General features: G+C 39.5%; 1 protein-coding gene and 1 long non-coding RNA gene across 5 annotated transcripts in view; one reads left to right on the top strand and one right to left on the bottom strand.

The window, feature by feature from the left end:
* Positions 1 to 14,826, bottom strand: part of MACROD2 (mono-ADP ribosylhydrolase 2) — a 2,170,814-nt gene that overhangs the window by 15,818 nt on the left and 2,140,170 nt on the right. For all 4 annotated transcript variants that reach the window (XM_070471908.1, XM_070471910.1, XM_070471909.1 and 1 more), the window contains 2 exons: positions 3,636 to 3,713; positions 536 to 602 (listed from right to left, as the gene is read on the bottom strand). In XM_070471908.1, the coding sequence (XP_070328009.1) occupies positions 541 to 602; positions 3,636 to 3,713 (140 nt within the window). In that variant the 3' untranslated portion in view covers positions 536 to 540. The remainder of the gene's footprint in view (positions 1 to 535; positions 603 to 3,635; positions 3,714 to 14,826) is intronic.
* Positions 1 to 14,826, top strand: part of LOC139036545 (uncharacterized) — a 41,895-nt gene that overhangs the window by 10,299 nt on the left and 16,770 nt on the right. The window lies entirely within an intron of this gene.

Below are 14,826 nucleotides of genomic sequence, written 5' to 3'. Positions count from 1 at the left end.
GCTCATTCAACCCAACAAACCTTTGTACAGATGCAAAGGTCCACAGGTAGTGGGGTAAGAGGGCAAAACATAAGGCGCGCTTCTCTCAGCCCAAACACGCTCAAATGCCTTTTACATTCTCCAGGGCAAAGATTTAGTGTTATGCTTAAAAACAGATATACTAAACAACTCAGCAGGTAGCTTCTGGAAAAGCAATACTTCAGAATCAGCTTGGGGTTGCTGCAATAATTTGTTCACTCCAGGAAGCCAGGGGGTGAGCTAGATGGAAAAATTGTTTTCTTGTCAAAGCTCAGAAAACCGGTACTGCACAATCTGGAGATGCTGTAGCTTATCTTTTTCGTTTAAAGATGGTGAGCTTCTAGGGGTAATCCTAGCTCCTTATAATATGTTATTTGGCATAAAGATTTTAAAAGCTTAGCCTGAGCCATGCTGTGGGACTTGCTAGAACTGACGGAAATCCAACATGCCTTTTACAAACAGTTCCTATGGCTGGCCCATTTAATCAATTGAAAATCTCACCACAGAGGCAACTTACCTTAGTTAATCTTCTTGCTGACTCTCTGTTGGGTCATTTACACTGTCAACCTGACAATTCATGTCAACTGTAACCAGAAGGGAAAACAAAAAGGTTAAATGTTTGTTAAACCCAAGCCTCTTAAGTATATTAAAATGGCCTGTGAATCGCTACATTTCTGACTTCCTATCTTATACCTCTTTTCAATTGGTTTTCATTCATTCAAGATTTGGGGACCACTCTTGTAGATTTTTACTGGTCGGGGAATGGGGGGGCAGAATCGCTCCTTTACTAAACTGTAGGAGCTGTTTTCATTTCATACCAGGTTTGGGGGTTGATATTTTGTGTGTATTTATCACACCACCCTTAGGTAAATTCAAAGGCTTTAATAGACGTCTAAGAAAATAAAGAGAAAACAAAGCAAACCAGATCATCCATGCACAGAGATGTAAGTGGTTTCCTCTGAAACAGCAATGCTAGTAGGCCTGCTAATTCAAAACTGACCCTGAAAACTTGCCAATGCGTGCAGTGGACACCATGAAATGGAAAAGCAAAACATCTACCAGATCACACTGCAATGAAAAAACGTGTGCATTTACTTTACTATGTGTATTATTCTATGTAAGCATTTGCATACAAATAGCACACATAATTAATGTCATTGTTCAGAAGAAGCCCAGAACAGGCACAGCAGACACTCTGGAAATTTTCAAGGGTCAGTAGGTTTAATTAGATTGGTATTGCTAAAGCATCAAAAGCCCATATTATATACTTAGAGACTTAATATACAGATGAACAATGGCCAGACCATATTTGGCAGTAGAATTCTGACTTCAAAACTCTGCAGCAAGCAGCTCAGAACTTGGTCAGTGACTGCCAGCTTCCCTGTGTTTTGCTCCTTGCTCCCAACACAGGGCCATCAGGGAAAACCAAATGTTCTCAAACCAACCAGACACTTCTAGTTAACCCAACTGGCTTCCCCTTTCCAACAACCTTCTGTCAAGGGTCTTTGAAATCTTCCCTTTTGTTAGATAGAAGTTCCCCACTTCCCTCCTGCCTTTGAGTTGGCCAAACATAAGTGATAAGAGCTGACACCCATGCTCTGGATATGTAACCTGTTTGTTCCCATTTGGGTAATCTTCATTTGTTTGAACAAAATCAATCATCCAAATCTCTTTTTCTTGAACAAAAACCTGATTCAAGTAAAACAGTGGCAGGTGCTGGATTTCACATTCCAAAGAGACTTGAAAGAGGGAATGGCTGGTTGGCAGCCCACCCAACTCTCTCTCAAGGAGGAAGGAAAGCAGGTCTTTTTGTTCCTTCTGCAAACACTCCTTGGTTTCTCACCATGTGTGAGCCCACTCTTTACCCCAGGTGTAAACTGGCCAGATACAGCAAGGGTACCCATAAAAATAAATAATGTGTACACTTTCCATCCTGGCGTACAGAGTTATTGTAAGGTTGACCATCTCAGTGTGGACTGTACAGAATAAAATATAGGAGAGTGTTCCTTATTTGTTCCTTCCTCCAACCCAAGGGTTCCTAGTTCTAAAATCTATTAATAAGTGTTAATATGAAAAGCATTTGATGAGCAATGTTAACTATGTTAAGAAGTTTTTTCTAATAGCTGAGACTTTGTGCTCAGTAAACTCTATAGTGAGGACGGAACTTTAGTATTTAACACATTTATGTCCCTTTTATTCAGTGAGAATTACATGACCTTGGTATTCTTCAGAACATGATTTGTAGATGCTGCTGCTGCTACTAAGTCACTTCAGTCGTGTCCGACTCTGTGTGATCCCATAGACGGAAGCCCACCAGGCTCTCCCATCCCTGGGATTCTCCAGGCAAGAACACTGGAGTGGGTTGCCATTTCCTTCTCCAATGATTTGTAGAGACCTAGTTAAAAATCATGTTTATAGTGTTACAACCTGGCTGGGAGGGTTTCACTCTGCTGAGGATGACTAACATGGAGTGACTTTTAATGGATGAAATCTTGGATTTAAAAATATTATTTTCCTAGATAATGCATGTGCATGCTCAGTCGCTTCAGTTGTGTCCGACTCTTTGCGGCCCTATGGACTGTAGTCTGCCAGGCTTCTCTGTCCATGGGATCCTCCAGACAAGAATGCTGGAGTGGGTTGCCACGCCCTCCTCCAGGGAAGGATTAAAAAAATAATCAGTTTGCACTGAGTCAAAGATAGGTTCAAAGATGTTGTGTAGAACATGGGGAATACAGCCAATATTTTGTAATAACTACAAATGGAAAGTAACCCTTAAAATTGGATAATTTTTAAAAAATTAAATTATAAATCAGTTGGCGCAGAAGAGCTTGTAATTAAGGGAGTCAACTAAGATGAGGGCATGCCTATAGCAGGGTGGAATGCATGGTATAGGAAACTGTTTAAAAGTACCAAGTAACTTCTAACAGTGGCTAAATTTTCTCAAGGTCATTATCAACCCAAACTGCAAGATTTTATATATACATGTTGATAACTGGCCAACAATTCTGGCTCTCCTAAGCTCTGTGGGCAAATGGAATTGAATATTTAGAAATCATGTGTGCCTAAATAGCTGTTTTTTCTAATGCAAATGATGCTATCTCAGAGGGTTTCCTGTGTCTTTGTGCAGGGGCAAGGTGATAATATTCCTGAGGCTCACAGTCTTTAGATGCCTTCAAAATGAGAAAGGACTCAAGAAAGGTTTTCGGAAATTGATGAAGTGCTTTTAAAGATTCACTATGTTTCTGGCCAAGCCATGTGATGTGATACAGTGAGGTGGAGTCATGAAATTTTAAGAATAGCCCAGATTCAAGCCAGGGCTCCTCTGAATGCTGAGTAGTCCCACAGTGTTCACCAGCTAAACTGCGGTTCAGTTTAGCCTTGGCATGACCCACCGTTCCCTTGGTACCGTGAAGTAAGATTAAACTGAGGCACATGCTATTTTTTTTTTTTAAATGGGCTGTCGATTTTGCCAATTCCCAGTGAAAAGCGGTTTTTGAACTTTACTCTGTTCAAACCGAACATGTTGATTCATAGACTAGCTCCTTTAATCCTAGATTACACAGAGAAAGTGTTCCAGGTTTTATAGTTTCGGTGACTCAAATAGCTCAGAAACTTACCATCAGGACTTGTAGAGCTCTCTGTATCACCAGAGCCTTCGCTTTTCACAGGATCTCTGGGTGTGTTCCCGCCTTGAACTGAAGAAGAAGATGGGTCTTATCAATAGAGAATTAGGATGCCCTGACTGCCAACTGTTCTGTCACCCTCCATTGCACTCTTCAATTTAAAAATACTCCTGGGATTGAATTTCTTTTGCAGAAGAGGTTAAAGGAGGAAATAGTAGGTTGAGTTGCTCGAATACTTCAGTGCTGACATATTCTAAATTCTCTTTAATTTGTGAAATAATCACATACATACATGCACAGTTTCTCAAATTAGAAAGCAGGTAACATGAAAGCAGGGAAACTTGGTTTAATCAGAACAACCCACAATTTGAATTTGGGGAAATCTGTGTGTGAGTTTATGTGGCTTTAACTTTGAAGAGAGTAAAAACAGAAAATCTATTTTGCCTTAGGCAAGCCTGAAAGCTGAAAGATTCGTTCTCCTGACAGTGAGGTTTTTTTTTTGTTTAAACACAAATGAATGTCTCAGTTGTTCCCCTAGAAGACATCCTTAGATGCTGCCATTTTGGACTACTGAGAATCCAGTCCTTAGTTAATTTCTGTTGTAATTTTTCTCTACTCACACAACTTCATAAGACTCGTCCTCCATTCACTGTGGCTGAAGCTATATAACATACTTAAGTGTAGTTGTAAGGACACTGTTTTTCTTTTGCTTTGCATGATCTGATATTTGTACATATTGAAAATTGATCACTATAATAAGTCTAGTTAACATCCATTTTTCTTTTTGTGAGAAAATTTGCTTCTTAGATATCTATTATGTTTTCACAGCTTGAAGAGCCAGGGCATTTGAAAATACAAATAAAGTACTGGAAAAACCCATAACTTCAAAGTTTTTATTATTTCTGTATTTAAAAATAGAATATTAGATTGAGTTTTAGCACATGAGTACCTATTGAGTCCAGAGTGTGTTCAGAGTATGTTCAGTCTGATCTTCCTATTAGCGAAGAGTCAAATCCAGGAAAGATCCAGTGTATAATCTCTTCAAAGGCAGATACATGGAATGTGCACTTTGGGTAATGATTTACTGGAGCTGAGAATCAAGAAGTAAGGTGACTAATCTTGGCCTGGGTAGAGGGAAGGTTGGAAGGTCAGCACTTAACAGTGCAGAAAGTTATTTTATATTTGAGGACTGAAGTGCAGGCTCATTTAAGTGCAGATACCAAACAAGCTTTGCATCTAATGCTGAGGAGGAAAACTGAGAATCAGACGTGTGGGAATGTGGGAGCTATCTTTGATCTCTGGCTTGGGAAGATCCTCTGGAGAAGTGAAAGGCAACCCACTCCAATATTCTTGCTTGGGAAATCCCATGGATGGAGGAGCCTGGTGGGCTACATGGGGTTGCAGAGTCAGATACAACTGAGTGCCTAACACTTTCACTTTTCAATACAGAATAATGTCATATCATTGAGAGCATGAGAATAGATGAGAAAAGTCAGGAATGGGATAACATAAGAAAAAATGACTCCTGGACAGCCAAGTCCTACAAGGACAGCATTAAATGGACTGTGTCTGTGAGTTTCTTTCACTAGTTCCTGAGGATGAGGTTGGGAAACTGAAAACAAAACTTAAAACTTCCAACTGGACTTAACATCATATTTTTTCTCACTGTCAATTCTAGAAAATAGACAATGTTTCAATTGCTCATCAACATATTCCTTAAAGACACAATTACAGAAGAAATCACTGATGGATATTTTTCTAAGACCGAGAGCAGGAAATCTATGCTAAGTATCCCTCAAAACAGAAGAAATAAGAAAAAAAAAATGGAATATTTGACTTTATATAAACACAGACTTTGGGGTGGAAAAAAATACCATAAGAGATGTTTTAAAAAAGAAATATAAATTGAAAAATATTTATACCTTTTTTCATAGAGAAAGGTAGCTCTATATTTTTGATATATAAAGTACTTCCAAAAAATAGAGGTAAATATTAAGAATTGGATAGAATACTGAGCAAGAAATCTAACAGGAAGTTAATTAAAAATAAGAATGGCCTGCAGTTATGTGAAAACGTGATTCACTTTGCTACTAATGAAAAAAAAATGCAAGGTAAGATTACACTAAGAAAGAGATTTCTGCCTAAAGTAGACTATCATAATGTAGGGTAATACTCCCATCAAGAATAGAGACATTGAACAGATTTGAGAAATTATTTGAAGACACTACAGAGCCATTGAAGGAGTCTGAAGAGGTGAAAAATGGTGAACTTGACATTCCGCATGTACAAAGAAGTTTAACAGAGCTTCCAGATGTTTTTTTAATGAAGTTTGGTGGGGGAGAGGGCCAAAACTTGAAGGTCAAGGCCCACCAAAAAAGAGGTGCTCTTATAAGTACCTCAAGTTTTCTATGGGATTCCCCTGCAGGGTTATATTCTGCAGGCCATGAACTTGAAATAGACCAGTTCTTAAAAAAATCTGAAGACCAACTTTTAATCAACCTAATCTCTGACTAGACTTCAGTGCTCTGCTCAATCCTCCCAGCCTTTAAGCAGCAAACATAAATCCTCTCTGGGAGAAGATAAAGTCATCCAGAGGCTCAAGTCATCACTACAGTTTTTCACACATAGTGTCTAGCATTCAATAAAAAATACCAGTCATCCCAGAAGAACAAGTATGGATCACTGAAAACCAAGACAATGAAACGATATATACAGACATGTTAGAGATATTACTTGTAGATACAACTTTAAAATATGGTTAATGTGTTTAAGAATTGAGTGACAAGAGGGTGAATTCTCATGGCAAAGAAGTTTATCAGATAACTGGACTAAACACTGTATAAAAAAAAGTCAGATATAAATTCTGGAACTGAAAAATATATGATAATTGAAGTTTAGAATTCAATAGGCAGATGTGGCAGTAATAAGACACAGCTGAAGAAATCATTCAAAACTGAAAGCTAATTTAGAATATAAAGAATATTAAAGATGAAAGATACAGAGAAGAATTAGTATTATGATCCCCAAACAAAATTAATGCAAAGCAAACCTCATTGAAGTCAATCGTTATAAAACTGCAGAAAATCATGGTTAAAGAAAAACTATAAAATTATTTAGTGAGTAAAGAAGGATTCAGTTAAAAATAGCAACAATAGGAATTATAGATGATATATCAATAAAAATCATGGAATCCAGAGACAATGTAATGATATCTTTAAAGTGCTTAAAGAAAATAATATTAATGTAAAATTTCATATCTAACAAAAATCTTGTTTTAGACTTCAATTTGAAAATATTTTCAGGGTTAAAATAGTAGAACTACACTGAAGGATTTTTGTTATACTAAAAATAAAAATTCTAGGTAGATTATAGAACTACATTTGAAAGGTAACATGGAAAAAGACCTTCACATCATTAAGCAAACATCTCTCACACAGGAAAAGCAAAACATTAACCATTAGGAAAAAGACTAGAAACCTGGGAAACATTTAAATTAGCAGCTTTAGTTTATCAAAACAGCATTAAGACTGTAAAATAAACCAGGGTAGAGGAAATTTGCCATATATATATACACATATAACACAAGAGTCCTTGTATGTATGTGTATGTGTGTGTGCATATACATAAAACTCACAATGGACTCATATATAAAACAACATAACATAGGAAAAACAAGGAACCCAATAGAAAATGAGCATGACACAAACAGACATGTCATAAAAGAGGATATCTTGCCTGGTCACTTAATTTCTTGAATGACTTTTACCAAACATTGCAGTATTTAAAAGCCTCAGCCTTTTCACTATAAACATAACTACAAAATGTTCTAACTCCTTGGACACCATCAGAACTTCTCAAAATACAACATAATTGTTATATTTTATAAGATATGATTACTATAGAACGGAAGTTAATTGACTTCCCTTCTAGCAGTACCTGTGGCTGATTCTTCCAGGAAATCTCTTTCAATGTCATGACTATTAATGGTAATAACCCTGATGATATTACTATAGAGAAACCTCTTTGACATCACAGAGAACTTTCTAGCTAACAGGATGCTAGTCAATTTAATAATGCTCAGTGAAAATAAAGGAGCATACAAAACACTTCTAAGAGCTGGGTGAGACAGGAAAAAAATTGAAGAAAGCAAAACCCAAAAGGCCAATCAGACAGTAAATATTTACGTTGCTGGCCTTATGTTTTGTTTTTTCAAACTCATTGTTTTAAAATATAGTACATTTGTCTGAGAATTCTCAGGTTATGTCACCATATTGGCACGGATTAGCATGAAATGTAATGGCAAGTTTCAGATCCGTGACAGGTAAGAAAAATCATAGTTGTAGCTCTATATATTGCCATGTTGTTGAGCAGAGGTCTCTTAGACTGCTTTTGAAGATCCTAATGGTATGATTGGTAGACTTATTCATTTATTTATCATGAGTGTACATGATCCATGTGCATGTGGTACGAATATATGACTATGCATGTGTGCAGTGGCAGGCTTATGTGAATATGCAAGTGCATATGTGTATGCAAGTGTGTGTGTGTGGTGTTCTTTGGAAAGAAGAATGACAGATACTTATTACTCTCATGTATGTGGAACTGTTATTATCCTAAGGGCTTCTCTCCTGCTGGGCAATGCATCTGAGTGCCCCAGAGAAATGATTCCATTTCACACAGACAACAGAATCTGATCAAAGCAAAAATTGTCTCTACAGCCTATTTATTTCAGTTTGCCTGTCCCTCCCCTCATTTTGATTGCTGCTGCTTGGAACACAAACGAGAGCAACATTTCAGGGCTCCTAGCAGGAGATAAAAGGTGCTGAAATAGAAAGAGTCTGGGACAGTCAGTACCAGTTCATTTTCAATTACCAACCTCAACTGTCCTCTTCAAAGCCTTGATTATGATAACCTTTTGTAGGTCACTTGCATTACATAAAAAATAATAAATGAAGAAAGTCTTACCACAAAGAAAAGATGCTGCAATGCATATAGAATGCAGTTAACCAAATTTCTAAGTACATAAACATGGAGAGATATGAGAGGATTTGCCAAGTTTTTCTTTTGAGATTTATGTTGGCAATAAACTCCATGCAATGAAGAGAAGTACAAATAATTATTGCTCAGAATGTGTAGTTCCCTAGGTATCATGACAGCTGTAGAAAGCAGAGTTGTCTGGATTCAATTCTATTGAATTAAATTGGTGTTGAATCAAAGCAAGCATTCCTTGAACCACCTTGACTTTTGCTATTATCTATATTCCAACTTACTGTTAATATAATGGATTTCCAACTTTACTATTAATGTAATGAATTAGATAATTATTTAAAAGGCTTACTTCCTATCTTCACCCCTATGGGAGTTGACCTCATTGTTCTTTGACACTGGGCTTGGTCATGGAATTTGCTTTGCCCAATGAGATATTAGCAAAAGTGAGTCAAACAGAGGTCTGTGAAATGCATTTGTGCAGTTGGGGTTTGCCCTCTTACACTCCTGCCTTTTACCCCAAAGAGAATATGCTTCAGGGAAGAGCTGAGCGAATAAGACCGGAAACTCAGCTCACAGCCTGACATCTCTGGCCCAGACTAGATGGCGTTGATCCTCATATCTGTGAACAAAAGAATGAATGACTGGTGTTCTAAACCTCTGAGATTGAAGAAGCCTTGTTATGTGGCATTACTGTGGTGACAGCTAATGTTTAATAAAGTGAAAAGTGAAAGTTGCTCAGTTGTGTCCGACTCTTTGTGACCTCATGGACTATACAGTTCATGGAATTCTCCAGGTCAGAATACTGGAGTGGGTAGCCTTTCCCATCTCCAGGGGATCTTCTCAACCCAGGGATCGAACCCAAGTCTCCTGCATTGTGGGCAAATTCTTTACCAGCTGAGCCACAAGGGAAGCCCAAGAACACTGGAGTGGGTAGCCTATCCCTTCTCCAGCGGATCTTCCCGACCCAGGGATCAAGCCAGAATCTCCTGTACCGCAGGTGGATACTTTACCAACTGAGCTATCAGGGAAGCCCAATGCTTAATAATATGTTTATAACTGACTCTGTCTTAACATTGCTTCTTAATTTTGTCCCATAGCAATTACAGCTATAAAACTGTGAGCTTAATTTGTGCCTAATTTTTTCACACATAATAATGTGTTAACTTTGGTATCACCTAAAATCATCTATGGAACCGACAGGGATAAAGTAGGATAGTTAAATAGTTTAGTTTAAAAATCCCACTAGAGGGAATTTGAAGGGAGTTGGGGAAACTCATAAACTAATGAAGCCAGTAACCTAGCAACAATCTACACTACCTTGAAGGAAGGCCAGGTGCATTCAAGCACCAGGCACAATCAGCCACAAGTCCTGGGTTAAACATACAAGAGGACTTCCCTGGGGGTCCAGTGGTTAGCAGTCTGCCTGCCAGTGCAGAGGGTACAGGTTTGACCCCTGGCCTGGGAAGATTTCACATACCACGGGGCAACCAAGCCCGTGTGCCACAGCTACTGAAGCCTGAGTGCCTTAAAGCCCGTGCTCTGCAACCAGACAAGCCACTGCAATGAGAAGCTGGTGCGCCACGACGAGAGAGGAGCCCGCTCCCCACAGCTGGAGGACGCCTGTTCTCAGTGAAGGTCAGTGAAGATCCGGCACAGCCGTCCAATATATAAATGCAAGACAACGGATACCTGGTCTGAATCTTGTTAATGGTCCCTCAAGAGTTGCATTTCTGCATGGAGTCAAGACACGAATATAGGTGAAAGGGGGAAGAAATTAGGTGAAAGGGGACATTACACTGAAACCTGAGGTGAATTATCATACTAGTATATGTCACCAGCCTTTTTCTAATATACATATGATTTTAATAGCCCCGTGACACTCCCAGCTAGACCATATGGGTCAAGGCAGGAACTAATAAATGTAAACCTTGACATCTATCCAAAAATGAGGAAGAGGGTGGCCTTCTCCTCGCCTCTCCATTTTTTCTCTGATTATAAAAATGTAGCCCCCTTTGTTCTCAGGACTGTGCTGCCTCGCTTGCCTGCTTGTATATCTCACAAGCATCCTATGCTAATAAACTCTCTCTTTGCCTATCACTCTGCCTCACGCTGAATTCCTTCTGTGACAAGAGTGAAGAACCCGAGCTGGGGGAAGTTCTGACACCAGGGGAACAGTTTCAATGAAAAGACAATGGGTTTGAGTCCCCTCCTGGTTGGGGATCCTGGGTTCAAGTCCCAATCTGAGTTTTGGCTGGGTTGGAGCTCCATCTGAGAAACAGTGCGGTTTAGGACTACAAATGGTGAAATTCTGAGGAACACAGAGTTAACGCATACAAATTAGAAGTCCCTTTACGGGCTAAAGCCTATTGCCTAAATGGAATAAAACTGGTCACAGAGTTTAAGGCATTTGTCACGTATATTTAACTTCCAAGCTCAAATGGAAGGAAGCAATTATTCCACGTGCGTAAACATCAATTTATGTTCTTTTCAAGCAACAGATTGTTAGGGGAGATGATGTCCATTAGATCCTAGAGTGCCAAGTTCACTTTCTAGGTATTGAATCCAATTGCAACTAAGCAGAAGGAGATCAGAGACCAACTTATGCAGGCAGAACAGAGTGTCAGTGAAAAGACAGAACTTAAAGAGAAGCTGAGTCTGTGATATGCTGTATTGTCATGATGCTTTCCCACAAACTGCTCTTTATAATCAAGGCACCAACATTATTTAAAATGATCGTAAAAGTCAGTGATGCGACTCCTCTTAGTGACGTGGTTCCAAGAGCCGTAAAATAAATATATTTAGCCTCAAGAAAAAAAATTCCAGTCCTTAATAATAGCATGGGCTTATCTATTTACATAGCTACTTGAGGGGCATCCAGGTTTCACTTCCAGGTGTCTTGTTATCATATGTTAAGGGTACAAAGGGTAAACACCACTCCTAGGAAAATTCATCCAAAGTAAAGGGAAGCAAAATAAGCCATGCAGCATTTATTAATAACAAAGATTACCACCCACTCTCTCTACCACAAATGACACACAGCAAGCCATGGATCCAGCCTCCAGAAATTCCTTCTCTCCGTTGGATATGCCTTTGTTTTGCTTTTTGTAACTTCCTGTTTTGTTTCTCATGACAGATTCTGAACCTCAGGACTGTCTATTTCTGGCCACCTTTCTGGGAAGTGCAACGCTAGTGTCAGGGGAGGGATGGAGGATAACAAAGGCAACCCTGCAGGGACTCCTGAGGGAGTGAAGGGGGCTCCTCCTTCAACGGGGTTTCACGGGGGACTCTCCAGTACCACCTCCTCTGCTTCCTGCTCACCCCAAAGATCTACACGTATTTTCCCTTTCACTCTTTATTTGGTGAAATTCCTCTTTGTAAAAATTTATCCTACAAGTAGTTAGATCTAGGCATTTGTTACTGGTTTGCCATTCCTGTAGCATTTTCCTCCCAAGCAAGAGCTACTAAAATAGAGAATCACAGTGAGTTTTCCTGTCTCCTGGGGGAAATGAGGAGTTAAGGTGTTCATGGCTAGCTTCACGCGCTTGTGGAAATTTCCTTGGGTGGCTTCTCTCCCAGTTGGGCAAGTAAATGGAAGCTGGTGGTGGTGGTGAAGTAGCGTCTGACTCTTGCGACCCTATGGACTGCAGGCCACTAGGCTCCTCTGTGCATGGGATTTCCCAGGCAAGAATCCTGGGGTGGGTTCCTGTTTCCTCCTTTGGGGGATTTTCCCAACCCAAGGACTGAACCCGGGTCTCTTGTGTCTTCCACATTGGCAGGTGCGTTCTTTACCACTAGCACCACCTGGGAAGCCCCTAAATGGTAGCTAGTAAGACCCTATTCAGGATTATTTCAGTCTGCTAAAGCGAGGGGGGGGGGGTTGGAGTAACACCAGGCTCATGCCTTCTTTTTGCTGTGTCTGCCAGCCCATTCTTTGGGTTCATCTGTTTTTGCTTGTATTCTTCATTTGCCTGTTATACTTATCTGCTTTCATATCATTATGTCTGGGTGAGTGAGATTTAAAGTCTGACTTCATATCACCATCTTTAACCCAAGACCGGGTACGTAGACTTTTGATTTGTGGGAGAGTGTATTCACTCTGGGTGTGTCTCACATACATAATCTTTGTCAATAGCAGGTTTGGGGAATATTTATCAAAGAATAGCTCCGATGAGACAATGTTATGGACTGAATATTTGTGACCCCACCCCAGATTCATATGTTGAAGCCCCAACTGGTAATGTGACTATATTTGGAAATCAGGCCTTTATGGAGGCAGTTAGGTTAAATGAGGTCATAATACTGAGGCCCTAATCTCACCGAATTGTGGCCATGTAAGAAGAGGGACAACTCTCTCCCTTTGCTGAATGAGGACACAGTGAGAAGGGGACCTCCTGCAGGCCAAGAAGAGAGCTCCTACCAACCCCAAATCAGCCCAGTGCCTGGATTCGAACTTCCCAGACTCCAGAACTGCGAGAGAATACGCTTCTGTTGTTTAAGACTCCCAGTCTATTTTTTTTTAAATGACAGTAAGATATACTCGATTTACAACCAGTTCACATTTCTTTGGAACAAAGGCACAGTTGTAAACCATCTGCACTGCATTTAACTTATTTTCTCCCAAAGAACCCCAGTCATAAAGCTGCTACTTGACCACTCTACCTGTGGTGATCACTTGTGGACACATGCCTTTGGCTCCCTCTCCAAAGCCAAATAATGAATGGCTGTTCTCAACAATGAAAAATTGAAAGCATTTCCTCTAAGATCAGGAACAAGACAAGGATGTCCACTCTTGCCACTTTTACTCAACGTAGTTTTGGAAGTCCTAGCCACAACAATCAGAGGAGAAAATGAAATAAAAGGAATCCAAATTGGAGAAGTAAAATTGCCACTGTTTCCAGATGACCTGATACTATACATTGAAAATCCTAAAGATGTTACCAGAAAACTATTAGATTTGTTCAATGAATGGGGTAGAGTTGTAGGATACAAAATTAATACACAGAAATCTCTTGTATTTCCTATATACTAACAATGAAAAATCAGAGAAATTAAGGAAACAATTCAATTTACTATCACATCAAAAAGCCTAACATACCCAGGAATAAACTTACCTAAGGAGATAAAAAACCTGTACTCGGAAAACTATGAGATACAGATGAAAAAGGTCAAAGATGACATGAACAGGTGAAGAGATATACCATGTTCCTGGATTGGAAGGATCAAAATTGTCAAAATGACTACACTACCCAATGTAATCTACAGATTCAATGCAATCCCTATCCAATTACCAATGGCGTTTTTTCACAGAATTAGAACAAAACATTTTACAACTTGCATGAAAACACAGAAGGCCCCCAGTAGCAAAGCAACCGTGGAGCTGGAGGAGTCAGCCTCCCTGACGTCAGGCTGCATCACAGAGCTACAGTGATCAAAACGGCACGGTACTGGCACAAAGGCAGAAATACAGGTCAATGGGTCAAGACAGAAAGTCCAGAACCAAACCCAGGCGCCAACCGGCACCTCGTCTACGACAGAGGCAAGAATATACAATGGAGAAAAGATAATCTCTTCAATTAGTAGTGCTGGGAAAACTGAACAACTACATGTAAAAGAATGAAATTAGAACATTCTGTAACACCATACACAGAAATAAATTCAAAATGGGTTAAAGACCTAAATGTCAGACCAGAAACTATAAAACTCTTAGGGGAAAACATAAGCAGAACACTGACATAAATCACAGACAGATCCTCTATGACCTACCTCCTAGAGTAATGGAAACCAAAAAAAAACAAATGGGACATAACTAAACTTAAAAGCTTTTGCACAGCAAAGGAAACTACAAACAAGGTGAAAAGACAACCCCCAGAATGGACGAAAATAATAGTAAATGAAACAAGTGACAAAAGACTAGTTTCCAAAATATACAAGCAGCTCATGCAACTCAGTACAAGAAAAACAAACAACCCAACCAAAAAGTGGGCAGAAGCTCTAAACAGACATTTCTCCAAAGAAGACATACAGATGGCTAAATAAACACATGAAAAGATGCTCAACATCACTCATCGTTAGAGAAATGCAGATGAAAACTACATGTAACCCAACGTTCACCACAGCACTAGTTTCAACAGCTAGGATGTGGAAGCAAGCTAGATGTCCATAGGCAGATGAGTGGATAAGGAAGTTGTGGTGCATA

Source organism: Odocoileus virginianus, chromosome 9 (genome assembly GCF_023699985.2).
Source record: "Odocoileus virginianus isolate 20LAN1187 ecotype Illinois chromosome 9, Ovbor_1.2, whole genome shotgun sequence".
NCBI classification, from domain to species: domain Eukaryota; kingdom Metazoa; phylum Chordata; class Mammalia; order Artiodactyla; family Cervidae; genus Odocoileus; species Odocoileus virginianus.
Note: the sequence above shows the minus strand (reverse complement) of the source record. Positions and strands in the feature narration are given on the sequence as shown.